This window comes from Macaca fascicularis, chromosome 12 (assembly GCF_037993035.2).
Source record: "Macaca fascicularis isolate 582-1 chromosome 12, T2T-MFA8v1.1".
NCBI classification, from domain to species: Eukaryota; Metazoa; Chordata; class Mammalia; order Primates; family Cercopithecidae; genus Macaca; species Macaca fascicularis.
Genome location: NC_088386.1, coordinates 138,299,151 through 138,322,696, shown reverse-complemented (window position 1 = coordinate 138,322,696; position 23,546 = coordinate 138,299,151). Strand labels below are relative to the sequence as shown.

The window sequence follows — 23,546 nt, the reverse complement described above, 5'->3', positions numbered from 1 at the left end:
AGCCGCCAGTTCCCTGAGCCAGGTGGAGTTGCCCACCCTGCCCCCACTTGGCCCCGGCGTCAGCTCTGGCCTCGAGGGATGTCTGGGCCCTCCCCTGTGTTTCTCATTGGTGTCATCCACTGGGTCATTCCACCAGCATCTCCATGTCCAAGTCCTTGGGATTCCACATTTCTAGGCCTGGCTTCTCTTCCTAAGTTCAGGATAGAAGCTACTGTGCATTACTTCACAGCACGTATCTCAACTCCCTCTGCACAAAACAAACAACGGCTCCCTCTCCTAACCCTGCCCTCCCTCAGGGCCATGCCCGGGCATCCTGGCCTCTCCACAGCCACTCACCCGGACCCCGCAGTCCCTCGATGTTAGCTGTGCCGTCTGTGCCCTGCTGATGAATGGGCCTCACTGCAGTGAACCCCCCTTCACAGGTCATGACCCCAGGTAGCCCCATGCCGTGATCATATGCCCAGAACCAGGTGGGGCTGGCTGGTGAATTTCAGAGAAGTAAATCCCTCAACAGTTATCAGAGGCTCGGCCAGGGCGTGCGTGAGACCCGGGCATGTGAGCTTCCTCGAGGCACTCTGGGTGTCGGGAGTTCAGGCTTCTCCATTGCATCTCAACCTGAAATAAACCACAGTAAATTCATCCATCCGTCCACAGATACCGGGTGATTCCCGGTGTTTTGCTCCTACAAATAAGGCTTCTGCAGACATCCACTTACAGTTTTTCTAAGGAAATATTTTCATTTCTCCTGGGTGAATGCCAAGCACTAAATGACTGGGTCGTATAGTAAGTAGGTGGGTGTTTGACCTTTCAGAACAGTTTCCTGAGTGACTGTGCCTTTTGTATTCTCACCAGCAGTGTGTGAGCATTCTGGTTGCTCCAGGTTCTCACAATACCCATGCCATCAGTCTTTTAAATTCCCATATTCTAGTATGTGGTGGTATTCCATTTTTAGTTTAATTTGTACTTCTCAGATGACTAACGGTGTCAAGATTTGTTTCATAAAATTATTGGCTATTCCTACATCTTCTTTCATAAATTGTCCAGTTATAGCTCTTGCTCATTATTTTAAGTGATAATTTTATTTTTGAGTTGTAATAGTTCTTTATATCTTCTGGATAAAATCCTAAATAAAACAGAACCCCTAAAGGTATTTAACTTCTAGAAGAAAATGTAGAAGAATGTCCTTATGAACTTTGGTTAGACAATGATTTATTAAATGGGACATAAGAGCATAAGACATAAAAGAAAAATAATAACTTGGACCTTATCTTAGTCCATTTTGTGTTGCTATAACAGAATACCTGAGACTGGCTAATGTGTAAAGAACAGGGATTTATTTATTTCCTTTTTTTTTTTTTTTTTTCTTGAGACAGAGTCTCAGTCTGTTGCCCAGGCTGGAGTGCAATGGCGTGATCTCAGCTCACTGCAACCTCCGCCTCCCAGGTTCAAGTGATTCTCCTGCCTCAGCCTCCTGAGTAGCTGGGATTACAGGCATGCACCACCACACCTGGCTAATTTTTGTATTTTTAGTAGAGATTGGGTTTCACCATGTTGCTCAGGTTGGTCTCGAACTCCTGACCTTGTGACCCGTCCACCTCAGCCTCACAAAGTGCTGGGATTACAGGCATGAGCCACTGTGCCCGGCCCAAAACAGGGATTTATTTCTTATGGTTCTGGAGGCTGGGAAATCCAAGGTTGAAGGACAGCATCTGACGAGGGTCTTCTTGCTGCCACATCCCATGAAGGAAGGTGGACAGGCAAGAGAGCAAGAAGGAAGGGACCAGGCTCCTCACTCCCATGATAACTAACCCACTCTCAGGATAACTAACCTGCCCCCATTATAACTAACCCATTTTAAGGATAACTAGCCCACTCCCATGATAACTAACCTACTCTCAGGATAACTAACCTACTCCTGTGATAATTAATCCACTCTCAGGATAACTAACCCACTCCCATGATAACGAACCTACTTCCCTGGTAACTAACCTGCTCCTGTGATAACTAACCCACTCTCAGGATAACTAACCCACTCTCAGGATAACTAACCCAGTCTTAGGATAACTAACCCACTCCCATGATAACAAACCTACTCCACTGATAACTAACCTGCTCCTGTGATAACTAACCCACTCTCAGGATAACTAACCTGCTCCTGTGATAACTACCTCACTCCTGTGATAGCAGCAGGAATCCATTCATGAGGGCTCAGATTCACCCTGCAAAGGCCCCACCTCCCAACGCTGTTGCATTTGGAATTAAGTTTCCCTCACATGAACTCTGGGACTCACACTCAAAGCAGAGCAGACTTAATGAAATAGACCTTCTTCTCTTTGATAGCCACCATTGGCAAAGGGAAAAGTGAAGCCATGGACTTGGAGAAAACACTCACCACACACATACCTGGCAAAGAATGTGCTTGTCCAATGGAGCCAGTCTCCTTAGAGTGGCTCAGGTCCCTTTCCCCGGGAAATGCTGCCACAGGAAAGCCACGACTGGCTCATCCTGGGAGGGGGGAGGGGTCCTGCCACCACCATCCTGAGTGGGCCAGAGGGAAATGGCAGGTGTCCTTCCAAATCACCAAGAGAAAGGGCAGGGGGCTCAGACTCTGAGGGAGGGTGCAGGGACCTACCTTCTGTCCATTACTTGGGGAGTGGTGTTGGTCTTTGGTCTTCTGCATGAACAAATGTGATTTTCTCAGTGTGAGCTGCTTATCCCAGATTTCATGGCACATAAACACCCTTGCCCAGGTTCTCTTATAACTGTTTTTGCCCCATCCTGAACTCCCTGGGGCTCTGCAGGTCATTCATGCTTCATTCCTAAGGCAAATCATTAGTGAAATTCTGTTGCAATGTTGTCCAAATCAGAAAACACATGTTGGATTTAAAACATAAGCACTGAGAACTGAGAGGAGCTGTAGCAGCCTGGATCTCCCGTGGGTGGCTCTTCCTCTGTTGTGGGCTGGGTTGGGGGGTGGATAGGACCAGCAGCATGCACCTGCCCGCAGGACAGCCACTGTGGGGAGGAGACCCAGAGGCCTTGTGGTGTCCCGGGGGACACTGGGTGCACCTTGGGGGACCCAACTCGGCTCCTCCCTTATCCCCAAGCTCATTAGTGCTGGCAATGGTTTCAAATGATGCACGTCACTGGGCTCTCAGAAAGGTGACCAGGTAGGCCAGTATCTGGCTGTCTATGTATCTATGTGTCTATCAGTCTGTCCCTCAGTCTATCTATCTATCTATCTATCTATCTATCTATCTATCTATCTATCCATCCATCCATCAGTCATCTATTTGTCCATCATCTATCATCATTTCCAAGGAGGCTGGGTCTGCAGTTTCACCTTCCGGCACCCACTTCCCAGGGAACTTTGTGCTCACCATCCTGAAGGTCCCCCGTGACCCCCCGGCAATGTCAGAGCCCCTCCTGCTGGGAGCGTTTCCCTACTGAGGCAGACACAGAGCAGAAACCAGACAGGAACTCACTTTATAAAGACATCTGGCCACACCACTTACAGCCAGATAGCAGGCGTAATTGATGAAGTATTTACATACACATTTGGAATAGAAGGCACCACTAGGAGTGGCAGGAGTATCATTATATAATTACGAAGTTGGCTAAGTGGACAAAGTCTAGCTTTTAAAATAACATGCTCAAAATTTTAAAACAACACAACCACTAACTGCAGGAAATTGGTCAAATTTGCTCCATCTCTGAATCCATCATCTCATCTGTAAATGAGGGATGATAAGTTGTCCTCTAGATACTTTTATATGCATACAACATAAAATTGACCATTTTAAGTTACAAGACTGAGTAGCATTTAGCACCCTCCGTGCTGTGCAAACTGCCACCTCTGTCCAGTTCCACAACATGTTTCTCACCCTAGAAGGAAATCTTGCACCCTGCAGCAGGCGCTTCCCACCCGCTCCCACCCCTGCACCCACCACTCTTTCTGTCTCTGGATTTAGCTGTTCTGGATACTTCATATAAGAAGAGTCACCCAGCATAAGAGCTTCTGTGCCTGGCACCTTTCCCTTTGTGTCCTGTGTTCCAGGTTCGTCCGTGGGGGACCTGGGTTAGCACTTCATCCCTCAGTGCGCCAGACTGAGTTGTAGGAACAGACCCCCACCTGCTTCTCTGTCCTTCGGGGGTGGACACTGAGGTTGCTTCCATGTCCTGGCTGTTGTGGGTAATGTTTCTGTGACATTCGTGTGGAGACATCTGTTCAGGAACCTGTGTTCAGCTCCCTTGAGCATATACTGAGGAGTGAAGTTGCTGGCCCATATGGTCATTCTGTGTTTAACTTTTTGAGGAGTCATTCTAGAAATGCCGAGGAGTTAAGATGCTGTACACAGAAATTTCTGGAAGATCCCTCTGCACACAATGGAGGTGTCCACTCCTTTAGTCATTGAAAAGCACATGACATGGTGTTAGCAACTTCAGCGCCTCACAGACTGAAAATGGCAGGCAACAAAGGAAAGAGCTGCTGCACCTGTGGCCTTTTAGGGATTTTTATTTTTATTTATTTTTTATTGTTTTAGAGACAGCATCTTGTTATGCTGCCTAGGCTGGACTTGAACTTCTGGGCTCAAGTGAGCCTCCCGCCTCAGCCTCCTGGGTGGCTGGGACCACAGGGCCATGCCACCATGCCTGGTTATAGGGATATTTTTAACGCAGAACTCAGCAGGCCCTCTGTGAGCTCACTCCTTACTAGGAGCCCTTGGAGTAGCCATTCCTTTCGCTCATTCTGGAGCAGATGGAGGGATGGGGAACATCACTACCGTTCTTCACGTCAGAGCTATCGAAAAAGAGACTCAGCAGCGGTCTCATCTCAGCAGATGAGGTCTCATCTGACCCTCATCGTTGTACGATTTATTATTCAAGTCATGATGGGAGGATGATGTTTTCATCACTACCTGGGACTTCACACACTCTAGAAGGTGACCCTCACGTGGTGAGAGCTCATCTGTAAGCAGGGGCGTCTCTGAATTTCAGGGCAGCTGGGCAGTGAGGACAGAACAGAAGCAACTTGCAAAAGCTGCTCAGGCCGAGCTGGTGAGCCACAGACTTTACTCGGGCACCACCCGGCTTAAAAAGTCCTGCTGTGCAGTAAGTCTCAAAGGTTAGTTATAAAATCTTATTATACAGGACACTCGGGAGGGTGATGCTGTGTCTCACAGACACAAATGCCTTGGCTGTGGCGCTGCGGGCAGCAGGGCGTCGCCGTGGGTAGCAGGGCATCACTGTGGGCAGCAGGGCGTCGCCGTGGGCAGCAGGGCGTCGCCGTGGGCAGCAGGGCATCACTGTGGGCAGCAGGGCGTCGCCGTGGGCAGCAGGGCATCACTGTGGGCAGCAGGGCGTCGCCGTGGGCAGCAGGGCATCACTGTGGGCAGCAGGGCGTCGCCGTGGGCAGCAAGGCCTCCTCTCCTGGCCCAGCGTCCGTTTTGCTTTTCTTCACTCTGCTGCCTTCGATGGTGGTGATGCGTCCCCCTTCCTAAAATGCACAGTGCAGACTCCTTACAGCTTTCTCCCTTTTCATCCCACGCTCTCCAAACGTTTTATTTTACACCGATGAGAGACTCACAGGACCGCCGCAGAGCGCGGGCTCGCGCGCCCCTGGCTGACTGGCTGGCGCCTGGCGCTGCCGGGTTGGGCGCCGGCGCTGGTGCGACTGCGCAGAGCAAGGGCGGCCCCTACGCAGCCACTTCCGGTTTTTCCCGCAAGCGCCTCCCTGAGTCCGTCCAGGATCCCACATGATTGGTTCCATATTCCCCCTCGTCTCCTCCCATCCTCCAGAATTCAGCGTCTCCCCTTGTCTTTTGTGACTTACACGCTTCTTGCTGTGCAGCGGTTCAGCTGTTTTGCAGAATCGGCCTGGGTTTCATTTGCACCGTGTGTTCTCCTGACTGGGGTGAGGCTGTGGAATTTTGGCGGGAGCCCCTCAGGAGCCCAGCTGTGCCTCCCAAGTGTCCAGTCGCGGCGTCCTGAGGTGGGGTCGTCTGTCAGTGGGGACATGGGCCGGGGTCCTTCGATGGTGATGAGCGTCTTGGGGAGCTGCTCTTCTCGGAGATGCGAATGCTGCTTCTCTCCATCTTCCACCCAGCAGCTTCCACATCCATCGTGGGACCTCCCTGCACCCTCGCTATGGTGGAGTTTAACCGTGACTCTTTGTTGACTCACTGGCTGGCTTCTCAGAGATGCCCATGCTGCTTCTCTCCATCTTCCACCCACCGGCTTCCACATTCATCGGGGGACCTCCCTGTCCCCTGGCTACTGTGGAGTTTAACCTTGACGCTGTTAACTCACCTGTGGACTTCTCAGAGATGCGAATGCTGCTTCTCTCCATCTTCCACCCAGCAGCTTCCACATCCATCGGGGGACCTCCCTGCACCTTCATTACTGGAGTTTAACCGTGGCTCTGTGTTGAATCACCGGTGGGCTTCTCCAGTGAGAAGGAGCTGGCCCTTCCACTCTGCACATGCATTTATTTTATTATTTACTTATATCAGTATGGACTCATGAGTATTTATACGCTATGGCACAAAATACGTTTTAAAAAATATTGTTGCCTCAGTTGTCCCACGCTGGCCCTTGGAAGCTCCTTCAGGCTGGACAGGCTCTTCGTTGTGTTCTTTTGACAAACACACACCCTCTCTGGGGGCACGTCCCTGGTTCCCGGAACACAAGATACTCTAAGCAGGTCCTGGATTTTCCCTGCCTCAGCCCTGGCACCCGTCAGTTCTCCAAGGACCCCAGGTCTCCTTGATTCCAATCTAACAACACAGGGTTTATTTTAGCCTGAGTTGTTCATTGTCTTCAGGAGTGAAAAGATGTCTCTCCTTGTTTATATTTACATATTGTTTGATTCTAGTTTCAGAATTGCAAACCCACATGCTACGATAAGTACCTTTACTCACTAGATTGCAGTGTCTGCGCCCAGTCAAGGCTGTTTCCGGGGTGCCTGGGTCGGTTGCATCTCCCTGCCCTCCAGGATCTTTCCCTCTGCAGTGTGTGAGACTCATTTGTCTGTGACCATCGTCCATCCCAGCTTACCCCCAGCTAAGGTCCTGGTGGGTCACAGTCACTCGTTTCTGGAGCAGATGGAGGGATGGGGAACATCACGATTGTTCTTCAAATCAAAGCTATCAGGAAAGAGACTCAGCAAAAATGCTCAGCCTCTCCCTGTCCTGACACCCCTTCCCACTCCCTGGTACCCCCACCGTGCAGGAACCGGTTTCTAAGGCTTCTGGTTCAATTAGTGATCAGGCAGCAGCTGTGTGTGATCCTGTTCCCCTTCCTTCTCTCGTGTGGGAGCACTGGAGACAGATGTTCTTAGGGCTTCTCTCTCACTGGATAGTCCACCCTGGAAACCCGTCTGCTTCTCCTCACAGGGACCCTCCTCCTTCCTCAAGCCACACAGCGCCCTGTGATGTGAATTCACCTGTTCATTCAACCCACCCTTCCACACGACAGAATGTGCAATGTACGTGACAAGTAGTTTCTCTGTTAGTTGCCCTTGACTTGTTGTTTTGGTCATGCATTTAAAGTGGTTTATTTGTCAAATGTATCAGTCTTTTTCCTTTGTTACCTCCAGATTTTGAGTCATAGTCAAACTTTCTCTGAACCAACGTTAAAGTATTTACTCATTGTTTTCTTCGAGTAGTTATGTGGTTTCCTGTTTAAATATGGAGATCCCTGGTCCATTGGGAGTTAATTCTTATGTACAATGTGAGATGGAAACTTAATTCTGTCCTTTTCCAAACAGCTGCCCAGTAGTCCCAGGATCCGTTAAGAAAATGACCATCTTCATCCCGGAGCTTAGAGACTCCCCTCTGTCATGGACTAAATTTTCACCATATTTGGGTCTATTTCTGGAATTTCTGTTTATGAACCACACTTTCGTGATTTTAGAGGTTTGTGGTACTGTCTGATGGGGCCTCTATTTCTGAAAAGCTTTTCATAGATTTTACTTTTAAACATTAGTTCCTGTACACTTTTCGTTCCTCTCAGGCATCCGATGATGTGGGCCTGAGTCCTCCTCTTCCTGCCTCTGTACACGCTTCATTCTTCTCAGGCATCCGATGATGTGGGCCTGAGTCCTCCTCTTCCTGCCTCTGTACACGCTTCATTCTTCTCAGGCATCCGATGATGTGGGCCCGAGTCCTCCTCTTCCTGCCTCTGTACACTCTTCATTCTTCTCAGGCATCCGATGATGTGGGCCCAAGTCCTCCTCTTCCTGCCTCCACACACGCTTCATTCTTCTCAGGCATCCGATGATGTGGGCCCGAGTCCTCCTCTTCCTGCCTCTGTACACTCTTCATTCTTCTCAGGCATCTGATGATGTGGGCCTGAGTCCTCCTCTTCCTGCCTCTGTACACTCTTCATTCTTCTCAGATATCTGATGATGTGGGCCTGAGTCCTCCTCTTCCTGCCTCTGTACACTCTTCATTCTTCTCAGGCATCCGATGATGTGGGCCCGAGTCCTCCTCTTCCTGCCTCCTGTCACCACCACTTTCCCTGACACTCTGTTTTGTCATTTACATTCTCTTGGTAGTTTTTCTGCCTTTCTTTGATGTCCCCTATCACATTTCCATTTGAGATTTGAGTCTATTTTCCTCAGGCACCTTTAAATGTATTATTTTAAGAGCACTTTTAGGTCTACAGTAAAACTGAGCAGAAAATACAGAGAGCTCCCATATAGACGTATGACCCCCTCTGAGACACACATGGTCCTGTTATTAATACCTTGCATTGGTGTGGTGCAGAGAGCTCCCATATAGACGTATGACCCCCTCTGAGATACACATGGTCCTGTTATTAATACCTTGCACTGGTGTGGTGCAGAGAGCTCCCATATAGACGTTCGACCCCCTCTGAGACACACATGGTCCTGTTATTAATACCTTGCATTGGTGTGGTGCAGAGAGCTCCCATATAGACGTAGAACCCCCTCAGAGGCACACATGGTCCTGTTACTGACACCGTGCATTAGTGTGGTGCATTTGCCATAGCTGATGAAACAATACTGATAAATTATCATTAACTAATGTCCATGGTTTACATCAGGGTTAACACTTGGTGCACATTCCAGAGGTTTTGAAAATGTGTAATGACATGTGCCATGCAGAGGTGTGCCCCCTAACACAGTGCCACGCAGAGGTGTGCCCCCTACCACAGTGCCACCTAAGATTCTCTGTGCTCCAGCGGTTCACCCCTCCCTTCCCACAACCTGGAACCATGGATTTCTTTCACTGTCTTCAGAGTTTTGCGTTTTCCCAAAGGTCCTGCAGTTGGAACCATAGGTTGGGGTCTTTTCACAGGGGCTGCTTTCACTACGAATGTGCGCTGAAGCTCTCCACAGTGTGCGTGGCTCGTGGTCCAGCTCTTTCCAGTGCTGGATTCTCTGCAGTGTCTGACGTACCACAGTTTTGTAGGAAGCCCCCACACCATCTCCCGCAGCAGCTGGGCCATTTGCATTCCCCCCAGCAGGAATGAGCGTTTCTGTTCCACGTCCCTGCTGGCTGCTGGTGGGGCTCAGGTTGGAGTCAAGCTGTTCTATGAGGTGCTCCTTCATTATGCAAAGAGTTCTTATAACTCACACGGAAGATTATTATTGTGTGTGGTACGTGTTCTTTATTTCTAAGATAACTTTGTCTTTTTCTTCCATTTATTTCCTGAGTTAAATCAATTATTTTTATTACTCTGTTTTTCGCCCATATCTTACATTTCTACATTTCTGATTCAAGGTGGCTTTTCAGATCTTCCAAGGCTGGCTTGAGGATGTCTAATTTCTCAGGGGTGTTGACTTACATGTTTCTCTGCCTCGTGGCTGTTTTTGGGGAGCTTTCTTCATTCGGCTTTGGTGAACATTTGCCCCCTGGTTTCCCGCCACAGCTCTGTGTAAATTGTCTTTCTCCCTCTCTTTGGTGACGGTGGGTGACATAGAAGGCTCTGGCCTGATGGCGCCCAGCTCCTCCAGTCCCGCAGTGCTGGGGGCTTCTGTGCTGGTGTTCTCAGCGGGAGGGTCTGCACCTCAGCTGTGGGGTCCGCTTCTGTCTTGCAGTCCCAAAGTCATCCTGTTTTCCTTTGCTCCCCTTCTCCACCATCCCCCTTCTTCTCCCCCAGGAACTCTGTGTTTGGGAGACTGGACTGTAAGTCAGGCCTCTGCCCTGGGGTCTGGCTGTGAATGGGTGGGCTCTGCCTCCTGGGCTTGCTCCCTGCCCTGTGGGCCTCAGTGACGCTGGCCCCGGCTCCACCTCTCAAGGGCATCTGTGCAGGTCTGTGGCTCAACCTCCTTCATTCTCAGTGACTCTCTGTCCTCTGGGGACGTGGGATGCTTGCCCCTCCCAGGGGCATTCCTCAAGCTCCTTTCCTCATCGGGCCTTGCAGGGACTCACAGGCAGCCTGCACCCCCGATCTCCTCCTCCTGCCTTAAATGCCAGCTTCCCGAGCCTGCGAGCTGCTGGAGGCTGGGCCGGGTCTTAAGGTCTCTGCATCTCCAGTGCTGGTCACAGCTCAGGCAGGGGTGTCTGAGGCAGACGTCCTGCGCCATCCTCCGTTCACGGCACCCTGTATCCAGTTGTGATGTCTAAAGGCCAAGCAGCAGCCAGCGAGTCGGCCAGGCCCGGGGGGACGTCACACCGAGCACCCAGACCCCTCAGTGGGCACCTGGACTTCGGTAGGAGGAGGCCACCCAACCTAGAACACAAATAATTCGGGTTCTGTCCTTTAATATGAGACGTATAACCATGAGGTCATTTTTTCTACATTTCAGAAAAGGAATTTTCTTAAAAGCAGCATAGGGGTGTGTTTGTACCGAGGGTTCGCCCAGTTAAGATGGATTTTAATAGTTTCTCCTCTTTCCCATTTTCTTTGTGTGTCTTTCTCCACAAACAGGAGCTGGGGGCTGGACCCCACTCGTATCAAATAAGAACCAATGGCTGCAGATCGACCTTGGAGAGAGGGTGGAGGTCACGGCGGTGGCGACGCAGGGCGGGTACGGGAGCTCCGACTGGGTGACCAGCTACATCCTGATGTTCAGCGACAGCGGCAGGAACTGGAAGCAGTACTGGCGGGAGGACAGCATCTCAGTAGGTCCCTGGTGGGAGGACAGCATCTCAGTGGGTCGTGGTGGGAGGACAGCATCTCTATGGGTCCTGGTGAGAGGACAGCATCTCCGTAGGTCCTGGTGGGAGGACAGCGTCTCGATGGGTCCTGGTGGGAGGACAGTATCTCGATGGGTCCTGGTGGGAGGACAGCATCTCCGTAGGTCCCTGGTGGGAGGACAGTGTCTCGGTGGGTCCTGGTGGGAGGACAGTGTCTCAGTAGGTCCCTGGTGGGAGGACAGTGTCTTGGTGGGTCCCCAGTGGGAGGACAGCATCTCGATGGGTCCTGGTGGGAGGACAGCATCTCGGTGGGTCCCCAGTGGGAGGACAGCATCTCTGTAGGTCCTGGTGGGAGGACAGTGTCTCGGTGGGTCCCCAGTGGGAGGACAGCATCTCTGTAGGTCCTGGTGGGAGGACAGCGTCTCTGTAGGTCCTGGTGGGAGGACAGTGTCTCGATGGGTCCCCAGTGGGAGGACAGCATCTCTGTAGGTCCTGGTGGGAGGACAGCATCTCTGTAGGTCCTGGTGGGAGGACAGCATCTCTGTAGGTCCCTGGTGGGAGGACAGTGTCTCGATGGGTCCCCAGTGGGAGGACAGCATCTCTGTAGGTCCTGGTGGGAGGACAGCATCTCTGTAGGTCCTGGTGGGAGGACAGCGTCTCTGTAGGTCCTGGTGGGAGGACAGCATCTCCGTAGGTCCCTGGTGGGAGGACAGCATCTCAGTAGGTCCCTGGTGGGAGGACAGTGTCTCAGTAGGTCTCTGGCAGGAGGACAGTGTCTCAGTAGGTCCCTGGCAGGAGGACAGCATCTTGGTAGGTCCCTGGTGGGAGGACAGTGTCTCGATGGGTCCCCAGTGGGAGGACAGCATCTCTGTAGGTCCTGGTGGGAAGACAGCATCTCTGTAGGTCCTGGTGGGAGGACAGCGTCTCTGTAGGTCCTGGTGGGAGGACAGCATCTCCGTAGGTCCCTGGTGGGAGGACAGTGTCTCGATGGGTCCCCAGTGGGAGGACAGCATCTCTGTAGGTCCTGGTGGGAGGACAGCGTCTCTGTAGGTCCTGGTGGGAGGACAGCGTCTCTGTAGGTCCTGGTGGGAGGACAGCGTCTCTGTAGGTCCTGGTGGGAGGACAGCATCTCCGTAGGTCCCTGGTGGGAGGACAGCATCTCAGTAGGTCCCTGGTGGGAGGACAGTGTCTCAGTAGGTCCCTGGCGGGAGGACAGTGTCTCAGTAGGTCCCTGGCAGGAGGACAGCATCTTGGTAGGTCCCTGGTGGGACAAGAGCATCTCAGTAGGTTCCTGACCGGAGGACAGCATCTCGGTGGGTCCCTTCCTGGCATCACTGGCTCCTAGGGCCTGGCTTGCAGGAATGTCCCCAGGGAGCCCTGGAGGGCTTGGCTCTGGTAGAGAAAAAGCAGCTCCAGGATTTCCTGGCCAAGGTTTCCTGCATTTTGAGATGCACAAAACATGCACAGTTTAGTAAGTATGTAATAGTAAAACAGTTCCATGGCGTAGTGGGAAACTGGAAGAAAACCCGGGGTTTCTACTAAAACCATGGGCAGGATCACGTGTAACCAACCTGTGTTTTGTGCCGTCATGTGGAGGTTGGAGGAAAGCCTGGGGTTTCTACTAAAACCATGGGCGGGATCGTGTGTAACCAGCCTGTGTTTCGCACAGTCATGTGGAGGGTGGTGTTGGGGCCACATCGCTTCACATGAACCCAGTGAGCACAGCCTGACCCCAAATTCTTTGGCCTGAACTTCTGAAAGACACGGATGGACCCGTCTCCCTGTGGACAACCGTTCTGTGGACTCTGTCCTCTGTCCCACGGCCACATTCAGTAGGTTTTTGGGCAGAGACTGCCTTGAGATTCAATGACCTTGTATCTCTGGTCCCTAAACTGTCACACACCTGTGCTTCTTTGGGGCAAAATGTTTTTGTTTGCCTAGCTTGTGACTTTTAACAAGACATGCGATTTTCTGCATATCTTTCATTACGTAGTTACTAAAGTATCCCAGACACATTAGTTTAACGTTGCTGAGCCTGGAGAGTGGTTTAAAATGTTCAGTTTTGTGGCTGGAGTGAGGCCCCAGTAAAGGAGACACTGGTGACCATTGTTTACAAACAGCGGCCACCACAGAACCGAGGGCGCGGGTGGTGGATGTTTGTGAGTGGATGTTAAGGGGAGCTCATGTGAGGGGCTGTGGCCAGGGCAAGGCATCAGCCTTCACTTAAAACACCAGCTGAAGGCAACAGGGACTGGAGGAGGCCGCGAGCTCCGTGCCACACTCGGGCAGCTCTGCATTTCCTCTTTGGGGACACCCTGACAAGAAGGGAAAACAGAGGTTCTCGGCGAAGCTCCCGTGACCAGCACAGATGAGCCAGAGAGCCCAGGAGCGGCTCTAATGGGTCAACCACGTCCCCTGCATGGACCTCCCGGACCCCGGCTCTGTGTCCTCCGTGGATGGAGGACGTGGGCTGGGTTGGCCCTGGGATAAGTCAGGACTGGGACTACCCTGGCCAAAGCAGAGGGAGGGGACATGAATGAGGGGTCAGCCACCCCCGTCCTGGGAACAGATGCCAGACCAGCTGTGACTCTAGTTACAAATCGAGTAGTAACTTCAAAGACAGGCCACCACTGCGGGATGCATGTCAGCACTAATTATATTAAGATTGGGTTGTTGGCACAATTTAAAAAGAACAAAGGGGAGCTGGAGACACTGTGGGAATTCTCAACTTCCTGTTCCAGCTGTGCTCTCGGCATCCCTCTTCCTGCTGACTCCTCAGGGGAAACAGCATCAGGACCAAGCCCAGGCCACACTGAGAGGGATGCACCAACTGCAAAGGGTATGACTGCACTGTCATCGTGGCCCTCATCTGTCCAGTATTCCTGTGAGGCCCCTGTAATTATAAGCAGATGCCATGTATTGTTTGGCTTTTAAAAATTGTGGCACTATATATATAACAAAAAAATTACCATTTTATTCGTTTTCAAGTGTGTAATTCAGTGACCTAAGTGTCATATTGTTGTGCAAACATGGACACCATTCATCTCCAGGACTTTCTCATCTTCCCAAACCGAGACTGTCCCCATTAAACACTCACTCCCTATCCAACCCCTCCACCCCCGGCACCTCCATCCCACTCACCGTCTCTGTGACTTTGACGACTCTAGGGACCTCATAGAAGTGGAATCAGACAGTATTTGTCTTTTATGATTAGCTTCCTCCACTTAGCACCACACCCTCAGGTTTCACCACATCGTACATGTGTCAGAATGTCCTTTTGAAGGGTAAATCACTCTGTTGTATGGATAGAACACATTTTGTTTGTCCGTTCACCCATTGAGGGACTCTTGGTTGTTCCCATGTTTTCACTATTATGAATAATACTGCTGTGAACATGGGTGTACAAGCATCTCTTTACAAGCTGCTTTCAATTCTTTTGCATACATATCCAGAAGCAGCATTGTTGGATTATGTGGTAGAACCATGTTTTCATCTTTTGAGGAAACGCCCTACTGTTTTCCATAGTGGCTGCATCATTTCACATCCCCAGCCACGCACACCGCCGCCCTGCTGTACCGACACTGGGTGTGGCGTGTGTTGGTTAGTAGCAGCGGCACTGTTGGGGGTGAGGTGTTGTCTCACTGTGGCTCTGAGCTGCGTCTCTGGACAGTGAGTGATGCCGAGCGTGCCACTTGCTGGTGGAGCCTCCGTGTGTCTTCTTTGGAGAAATGTCTATTCAGGTCCCTTGTCAACTGTTAAAATCAGATCATTTTTACTGCTGTTGTTTAACTGTGGGAGCTCATTCTGTATTGTGGATATTAACCCTCTGTCATCTGTGTTATTTGCCGGGTTTTCTCCTGTTCCATGAGTGGTGTCTCGGTTGCTGACACCATCTTTCGATGCACCCGTGTATTCAGTTCTATTTGCTGGGTTTTCTCCCGTTCCATGAGTGGCCTCTTGGTTGCTGACACCCTCTTTCACCCAGGCTGGAGTGCAGTGGTGCCATCTCGGCTCACTGCAAGCTCTGCCTCCCAGGTTCATGCCTCCCAGGTTCATGCCATTCTCCTGCCTCAGCCTCCCGAGTAACTGGGACTACAGGCACCCGCCACCACGCCCAGCTAATTTTTTATATTAATTAGTAGAGACGGTATTTCACTGTCTTAGCCAGGATGGTCTCAATCTCCTGACCTCATGATCCACCTGCCTTGGTCTCCCAAAGTGCTGGGCTTACAGGCGTGAGCCACCGTACCTGGCCTGCTGACACCATCTTTTGATGCACCTGCATGTTTGGTTCTATTTGCCTGGGTTTTCTTCTGTTCCATGAGTGGCGTGTTTGTTGCTGACACCATCTTTCGATGCACCCATGTGTTCGGTTCTATTTGCCTGGGTTTTCTCCTGCTCAGTGAGTGGCCTCTCAGTTGCTGACACCTTCTTTTGATGCACCTGTGTGTTTGGTTCTATTTGCCTGGGTTTTCTCCTGTTCGGTGAGTGGACTTTCAGTGGCTGACACTATCTTTTGATGCACCGGCGAGTTCGGTTCTATTTGCTTGGGTTTTTTCCTGTTCCATGAGTGGCTTCTTAGTGGCCGACACCGTCTTTCGATGAACCTGCATGTTCGGTTCTGATGCGTTCGGTTCTTTTCCGCCTTTTGTTGTTCTGCTTTATTTATATTTTAAAAGGATATTAACGAGTTATGCTGGAATAATTTCTCCATACATAATATCAGCTGAGCTATAATTACCATTTTACTTTCTAATCTAAATGTCTTCTCTTTTCAATTTTCTTTTAATGATAGATATTTTTACTTTTACAGAAGCAAAATCTCTCTAGCTGATAATTATTAGTGTTAATGTTATACTATGATCCTCATTTTAAATAAGACAGGGCTGATACTTATAACTTCCACATGATTATTCAGTTATCTGCGTTTACAGTGAGACGCACACAATACCGACATCTTCAACACAATCATTCAGTTATCTGCCTTTACAGTAAGTCACACACAATCCCGACATCTTCAACACAATTATTCGGTTATCTACCTTTACAGTGAATCACACAGGATACCGACATCTTCCACAGAGTTATTCGGTTATCCACCTTTATAGTAAGTCACACACGATACTGACATGTTCAACACAATTACTCAGTTATCTGCATTTACAGTGAGTCACACACAATACCGACACCTTCAACACAGAAAGGTTATCCGCCTTTACGGTGAGTCACACATGATACCTGCCAACATTGTCCACACCGTTATTCGGTTATCCACCTGTACGGTGAGTCACACACAATACCAACATCTTCCACACAGTTATTCGGTTATCCACCTTTACAGTGAGTCACACAAAATACCGACATCTTCCACACAGTTATTCGGTTATCCACCTTACAGTGAGTCACACACGATACCGACATCTTCCACACAGTTATTCAGTTATCCGCCTGTACAGTGAGTCACACACGATACTGACATCTTCCACACAGTTATTCAGTTATCTGCCTGTACAGTGAGTCACACACGATACCGACTTCTGCCTTTACAATGAGTCACACATGATACCGACAACTTCCACACAGTTATTCAGTTATCTGCCTTTACAGTGAGTCACACAAAATACTGACATCTTCCACACAGTTATTCGGTTATCCACCTTACAGTGAGTCACACACGATACTGACTCCTGCCTTTACAATGAGTCACACATGATACCGACAACTTCCACACAGTTATTCAGTTATCTGCCTTTACAGTGAGTCACACATGATACTGACATCTTCCACACAGTTATAGTTATTCGGTTATCTGCCTTTACCATGAGTCACATATGATACCGACATCTTCCACACAGTTATAGTTATTCCATTATCTGCCTTTAAAGTGAGTCACACATGATACCAACATCTTCCACACAGTTATTCAGATATGTGGCTTTACAGTGAGTCACACACGATACCGACATCTTCCACACAGTTATTTGGTTGTCTGCCTGTACAGTGAGTTGCACACGATACCGAGATCATCCACACAGTTATTCGTTTATCCACCTGTACAGTGAGTCACACACGATACTGACATCTTCCACACAGTTATTCGGTTATCTGCCTGTACAGTGAGTCACACACGATACCGACATCATCCACACAGTTATTCGGTTATCAGCCTGTACAGTGAGTCACACACGATACTGACTGATACTGACATCTTCTACAACGTTGTAGTTTTTTGGTTATCTGCTTGTACAGTGAGTCCCATATGATACCGACATCTTCCACAGTTATTCGGTTATCCGCCTTTACCGTGAATCACATGCGCTACTGACATCTTCCACACATTTATTTGGTTATCCACCTGTACAGTGAGTCACACACAATATGGATATCTTCCACACAGTTATTCGGTTATCCACCTGTACCTTGAGTCACACATGGTATCAACATCTTCCACACAGTTATAGTAATTCAGTTATCCACCTTTACTGTGAGTCACACACAATACCGATATCTTCCATGTAGTTATAGTTATTTGGTTATCCGCCTTTACAGTGAGTCACACACAATACTGACTTCTTCGCACAGGTATTCGGTTATCCACCTTTACAGTGAGTCACACACGATACTGACATCTTCCACATGGTTATAGTTATTCAGTTATCTGCCTTTACAGGGAGTCACACATAATACTGACATCTTCCACGTAGTTATAGTTATTCGGTTATCCGCCTTCACAATGAGTCACACATGATACTGACAACTTCCACACAGTTATTCGGTTATCCGCCTATACAGTGAGTCACACACGATACCGACATCTTCCACACAGTTGTAGTTATTCCGTTATCCACCTTTACAGTGAGTCACACACGATACCGACACCTTCCACACAGTTGTAGTTATTCTGTTGTCCACCTTTACAGTGAGTCACACACGATACTGACATCTTCCACACGGTTCTTCCGTGATCCATCTGTATAGTGCGTCACACACGATAACGACATCTTCCACACGGATCTTCCGTGATCCGCCTGTACAGTGCATCACACACAATACCAACATCTTCCACACGGTTCTTCCGTGATCTGCCTATACCGACATCTTCCACACAGCTCTTCCGTGATCTGCCTGTACAGTGCATCACACACGATACCGACATCTTCCACACAGTTCTTCGGTTTTCCGCCTGTACAGTGTATCACACACGATGCCGACATCTTCCACACAGTTCTTCGGTTGTCCGCCTGTTCAGTGTGTCACACACGATGCCGACATCTTCCACACAGTTCTTCAGTTGTCCGCCTGTTCAGTGCGTCACACACGATGCCGACATCTTCCACACAGTTCTTCGGTTGTCTGCCTGTTCAGTGCGTCACACACGATGCTGACATCTTCCACACAGTTCTTCGGTTGTCCGCCTATACAGTGACTTACACACGATACTGACATCATCCACACAGTTCTTTGGTTATCCACCTGTACAGTGAGTCACACATGATACCCACATCTTCCACACAGTTATAGTTATTCAGTTATTCACCATTACCATCAGTCACACACAATACCAACATCTTCCACACAGTTATAGTTATTTGGTTATCTGCCTTTACAGTGAGTCACACACGATTCTGACATCTTCCACACAGTTATTCGGTTATCCACCTGTACATTGAGTCACGCACGATACTGACATCTTCCACACAGTTATAGTTATTCGGTTATCCGCCTTTACGGGGAGTCACACATGATACCAACATCTTCCACACAGTTATTCTGTTATCCGCCTATACAGTGTGTCACGCACGATACCGACATCTTCCACACAGTTCTTCTGTTATCCACCTATACAGTGCGTCACACACGATACCGACATCTTCCACACAGTTCTTCCGTTATCCGCCTATACAGTGCATCACACACGATACCGACATCTTCCACACAGTTCTTCCGTTATCCGCCTATACAGTGTGTCACACGATACCAACATCTTCCACACAGTTCTTCCGTTATCTGCCTGTTCAGTGCGTCACACACGATGCCAACATCTTCCACACAGTTCTTCGGTTGTCCGCCTGTTCAGTGCGTCACACACGATGCCGACATCTTCCACACAGTTCTTCGGTTGTCTGCCTGTTCAGTGTGTCACACACGATGCCGACATCTTCCACACAGTTCTTTGGTTGTCTACCTGTTCAGTGCATCACACACGATAGCGACATCTTCCACACAGTTATTATGTTGTCTGCCTGTATGGTGAGTCACACACGATAGCAACATCTTCCACACAGTTATTCGGTTGTCTACCTGTACAGTGACTTACACACGATACTGACATCATCCACACAGTTCTTCGGTTATCCGCCTGTACAGTGAGTCACACATGTTCACTAGGACTTCCCTTTCCATAAGCATTTGCTTTAGACACAGCTTATCACAGGCCAGAATTCAAGAGCCAGTGACAGGGCAGAGTAGAAATGAGTTTGTGAGGCTGCTACATAGGCGGAGCCACGAGGCCTGCTGGTAGCTGTTTATGCTCATTTCTTATCACATGCTAAACAGGGGCTGGGTGATTTCTGGGTGTCCTGGGAAAGGGGTGCAGCCTTCATGTATATTCTGGGAAAGGGGTGCAGCCTCCGTGATTATTCCAGGAACAGGGGGCTCAGTCTTCACGAGTGTCCCGGGAAAGGGGTGCAGCCTTCACGGGTGTTCTGGGAAAGGGGCACAGTCTTCCCCTCACCAAGGGTCCCTCCCTTTCTAGACCATGCAGGGTGACTTCCCGAGGTTGCCGGGTGTCTGTCAGCTGTGCTGGTGCTGGTGGATGTCCTCGGCCGCGACTGCATTATAATCAGGTGTAACAGGCAGCCAAGGCACCCAGGGTCACTTCTGCTGCTGTCTTGGTTCTGGTGGGTTTGGCCAGCTTCAGTCCCCACCCTGTTATACCAGAGAGGTCTGGTACCTTTGTCTTGGGAAACCCGTCCTTCCAACCTCCTGTCTCACTCGCAGAGTCACCTGAGCCTTCAGTGGTGTGTCCCCCACTGCTGGAAAACCAGTCCTCTAAGTATCTAACCAGCAGCTAGTTAGTTATCTGGTGAGTTGCTTCTGGAGGGAAGGCCCAGGATGGGCATGGCTGGCTGGCTCACGTGGACGTCCCTGTGGCTTCACCCTTAGCAAAGGGAAAAGCTGCAGCTATGAGACCACGTCAGCCAGATGCCCCCCGACCTGCCTGTGGGGACCCCACCCGACCACGGGTGGGCTATGCCCTCACACCTATTCCCCTTCTCCCTGCTCACCTCTGCATTCAGCTCTAAAGCCTCCCACTGTGGCTCTTCTCTTCCCCTACAAAGGCAGGGGCTGGCGAGGGTGAAGGGATGCCACTGCCCCTGCGGGCACCAGGAGCACAATGGATGGAGCAAGCAGCTCCTTTGCAGTGTTTCCCTGGGGTGACTTCCAGCTGCTAGAAAGGAAATTCCTATTGCACCTGCGATGCCCCCCCGCAGCCCCACCTGCCCCAGGACGTGGCCAACACTGTCCAGGTGTCACCAGCCAGAACTCAGTCCGTGGGGGAACCGTGGCTTGCCGCCGCCACACACCTGGTTTGTGGCTCCGAGGCTGCTGGAAATGTGGCTTCCTCTTGCTTTCCTGAATGAACCTGAGAGGCTGTACTTCGGGGGAATCTGTAGTTTCTGCAATAAAAATGGGAGCTGTGCCGTTCCCATGAAGAGCCTGTCAGAGCCCTCATTTAAAAGTCACCTGTTATGAATTTGAGATGTGAGTTATTCGGGATTCACTGATTACTTAAAACTCAAGTTAGGTTTTCCCCATGGTGCAAGTTCTTCTGTGATGAATACACCCGTCTATGACATTCTGGGAAAATATATTCGAAAAGAACAGACAGCAAATTCATTAAAGCAAACATCAGTTTTAGAATAAAAACAGTGTTTTATTTAATAGACACTTTTCTTTTTGCCTCCAAGAATTATATGCCAGTATGTACTCAGAACAAAATTCAGTAGGATTATTGAATCATTTACAACTTAAATGTTCTCAGATGTCTTCCAAATGCAACCAGAAAACAAACTGGGAGGAGGTCATCACAGGAAAGATTTTAGTTGACTCTGCCCTGGAAAGGACACGAACCCTACAGTTTCTTGAAAGCCACAGAAGCAGGTATGGCGTCTGCCAGCAGGAAAATTCCACCTGAATTATGAAAGAGAGCAGGTGGCACTGGAGGTCAGCCTCGTGCACAAAATGGCCTGTGTTCTGCTGGGGTGGGTCCCTCCCTCTGCCCCTGTGTCTTTGCCTCTGTCTCTTTCTCTGCGTGTGTCTCTGTCTCTCTGTGGGTTTCTGTCTCCCCGTGTCTCTCTCTATCTCTCCCTGTGGGTTTCTGTCTCCCCCTGTCTCTCTCTATCTCTCCCTGTGGGTTTCTGTCTCCCCCTGTCTCTCTCTCTATCTCTCTGTGTCACTCTGTTTGTCTCTGTCTCTGTTTCACTCTCTCTCTGTTTCTCTATCTTCCTGTCTCTCTTCCTCTCTCCCTCTCAGAATTCTGAGTGAGTCATCTGACACATTCTCCAACTGCTATTTCTCTGTAATGAAGATTACACAGCAGCCATTGGCATTAAATTATAGATAGAAAATGATGTATTAGTATAGCTGTGGCCAAAGAAACAACGGCAGGGGGATGGAGGAGACGCTGCTGGTTGCTCAGGGCTGCAGGGTGATGGTCTGGCTTTCTGCTGTCTTTCTCCCTCCCCGACACTTTCTGTGGCTTAAGTGAATAGTCTGTGAGATGGGAATGTGTTGGTGATGGTGAGTGCCCTAGAGCTGGGCTCCTGACAGCGGCACACCTGGAGCCTCACCCTCTGTGTAGACCTGGATGTTGCTCAGTGATTGGCTGTGCAGAACAGAGTGGGACGTGCTATGCGTTCCAGGCTGTGTCCAGCGAGTCCTGATATGGGGTCAGGGCAAACTGATGTGCATGTGTGGAGTCACCGGGACACCCAGGGTGTGCAGGTGGCTTCACCCTCCTGATACAGCCGCAGCTGCCTCAGCAGGGGAACCCCAGATACCTCTAGGCAGCCCCAGACCTGGCTTCTCCTGCCTCTGTCTGTGCCCCTGGGTCCCGGGAGCAGGTGCCTCCGCCCTGAGCCACAGGCCTCATCCCCCTCTGTGGACGCGAGCTGGGCCCTGCCTGCCTGAGCCCCAGGCCTCATCTGCCTCTGGACGCAAACTAGGCCCTGCCTGCCTCATCCACATCTGTGGAAGCGAGCTGGACCCTGCCTACCTGAGCCACAGGCCTCATCCCCCTCTGTGGATGTGAGCTGGGCCCTGCCTGCCCTGGCACAGAGGAGGAGGATGTGGTTCCCTGGCCTCATCCCTCAGTCTGTGATCGTCCCACCCTTCCAGAGGCACCAGCTGCGGAGGGAAGATGAGGACTTGGAAGCCCTGAGCGGTGGCCACAGGCGTCCAAGGAGGCGACCTCGGGCTGAGCCACCCAGGAACGCACAGTCTCCACCGCTTACCACGGCACCTGTGATTCTTCCAAGAGTCCGTGGGAAGACACAGAAACGCCCACCGAAGCCGGGAGAAGGAATCATCCCAGAGATAAGCCAGGGTTTCTTCAAGCAGCTCAAGAGCAAGGGGTTTGTGGGATATTTACACTAAAATCACATTCGTCTTTTCTGACAGTTTGGGGCCTTGCTCTGTTTGAAACGTGTCTCAGAAGAATGCGCAAGTTAAGAAGAGTGTCCTGGGGCAGGTTCCCCAGGAACCAGCATTGGGTGACGGTGATGCCGCTGGGGGTTGCAGATCCAGGCCACCTGGGTCTGCACCTGACAAGTCTGGGAATCTGTGTGGCCTGCAAGGTACAGACACGCGCACGCGGTTTGCTTCTAACACCTAGGATTGAAAAATGATTCTGATTTTTGCTTTAAAAAATGTCAGGTGCAAGTCAAGCCAGGCCCAACCACACACCGGGGCACCAAGCACGGCTCGGCACCGGGAGGACACACGTTTGTTCTTCATCAGCCCCTCCAGGCCCGCAGCAAAGCTCCAGTTTCCAGAGAGGCGGCCGCTGAGACTGCTTTGCACACACTTAGTGGCTTCTCACTTATCCATGCCCAGAGAGCATTAAAGATGTTTTCATCTTGCCAAATGGAAAGAAAATCAGTTTTGAAAGATAATTAGCCGATTTCTATGGACATTTCTTGATGGGAAAGTTGGTTGTCCCCTCGTGCTCATGTCTGGCTCTGAAGAGACCCGCTTCTGCAGAGGGGAGACAGCTGCGTGGGGTGCGGCTTTGGATTTGGTTTTGTTTGTTATATTTCCTGCGGGGGAACCGGCAAATTGGCTTCCTGACATTTCCTGCCCTGTGTTATTCCTCAGCGCCATATCTCACAGCGCCCATCAGGGTGTTTGCGGAAAACAATTGACTCGGAGCAGAAA

At 50.3% G+C, this 23,546-nt stretch overlaps 1 protein-coding gene across 24 annotated transcripts in view; it reads left to right on the top strand.

Moving 5' to 3' along the window:
• The window catches only part of LOC102123544 (contactin-associated protein-like 4), a 213,023-nt gene that overhangs the window by 59,400 nt on the left and 130,077 nt on the right, over positions 1 to 23,546 (top strand). For 17 of the 24 annotated variants that reach the window (XR_012420989.1, XR_012420987.1, XR_012420988.1 and 14 more), the window contains exon 3: positions 10,900 to 11,093. Coding sequence is in view for 9 of the 24 variants with exons in the window: in XM_074008650.1 (XP_073864751.1) it covers positions 10,900 to 11,093 (194 nt within the window). In the remaining 15 variants the exon portion in view is untranslated. Of the gene's footprint in view, positions 1 to 10,899; positions 11,094 to 12,260; positions 12,272 to 23,546 lie in introns of those variants that run through there. The other 7 variants (XM_074008664.1, XM_074008662.1, XM_074008660.1 and 4 more) reach the window with 2 other exon arrangements.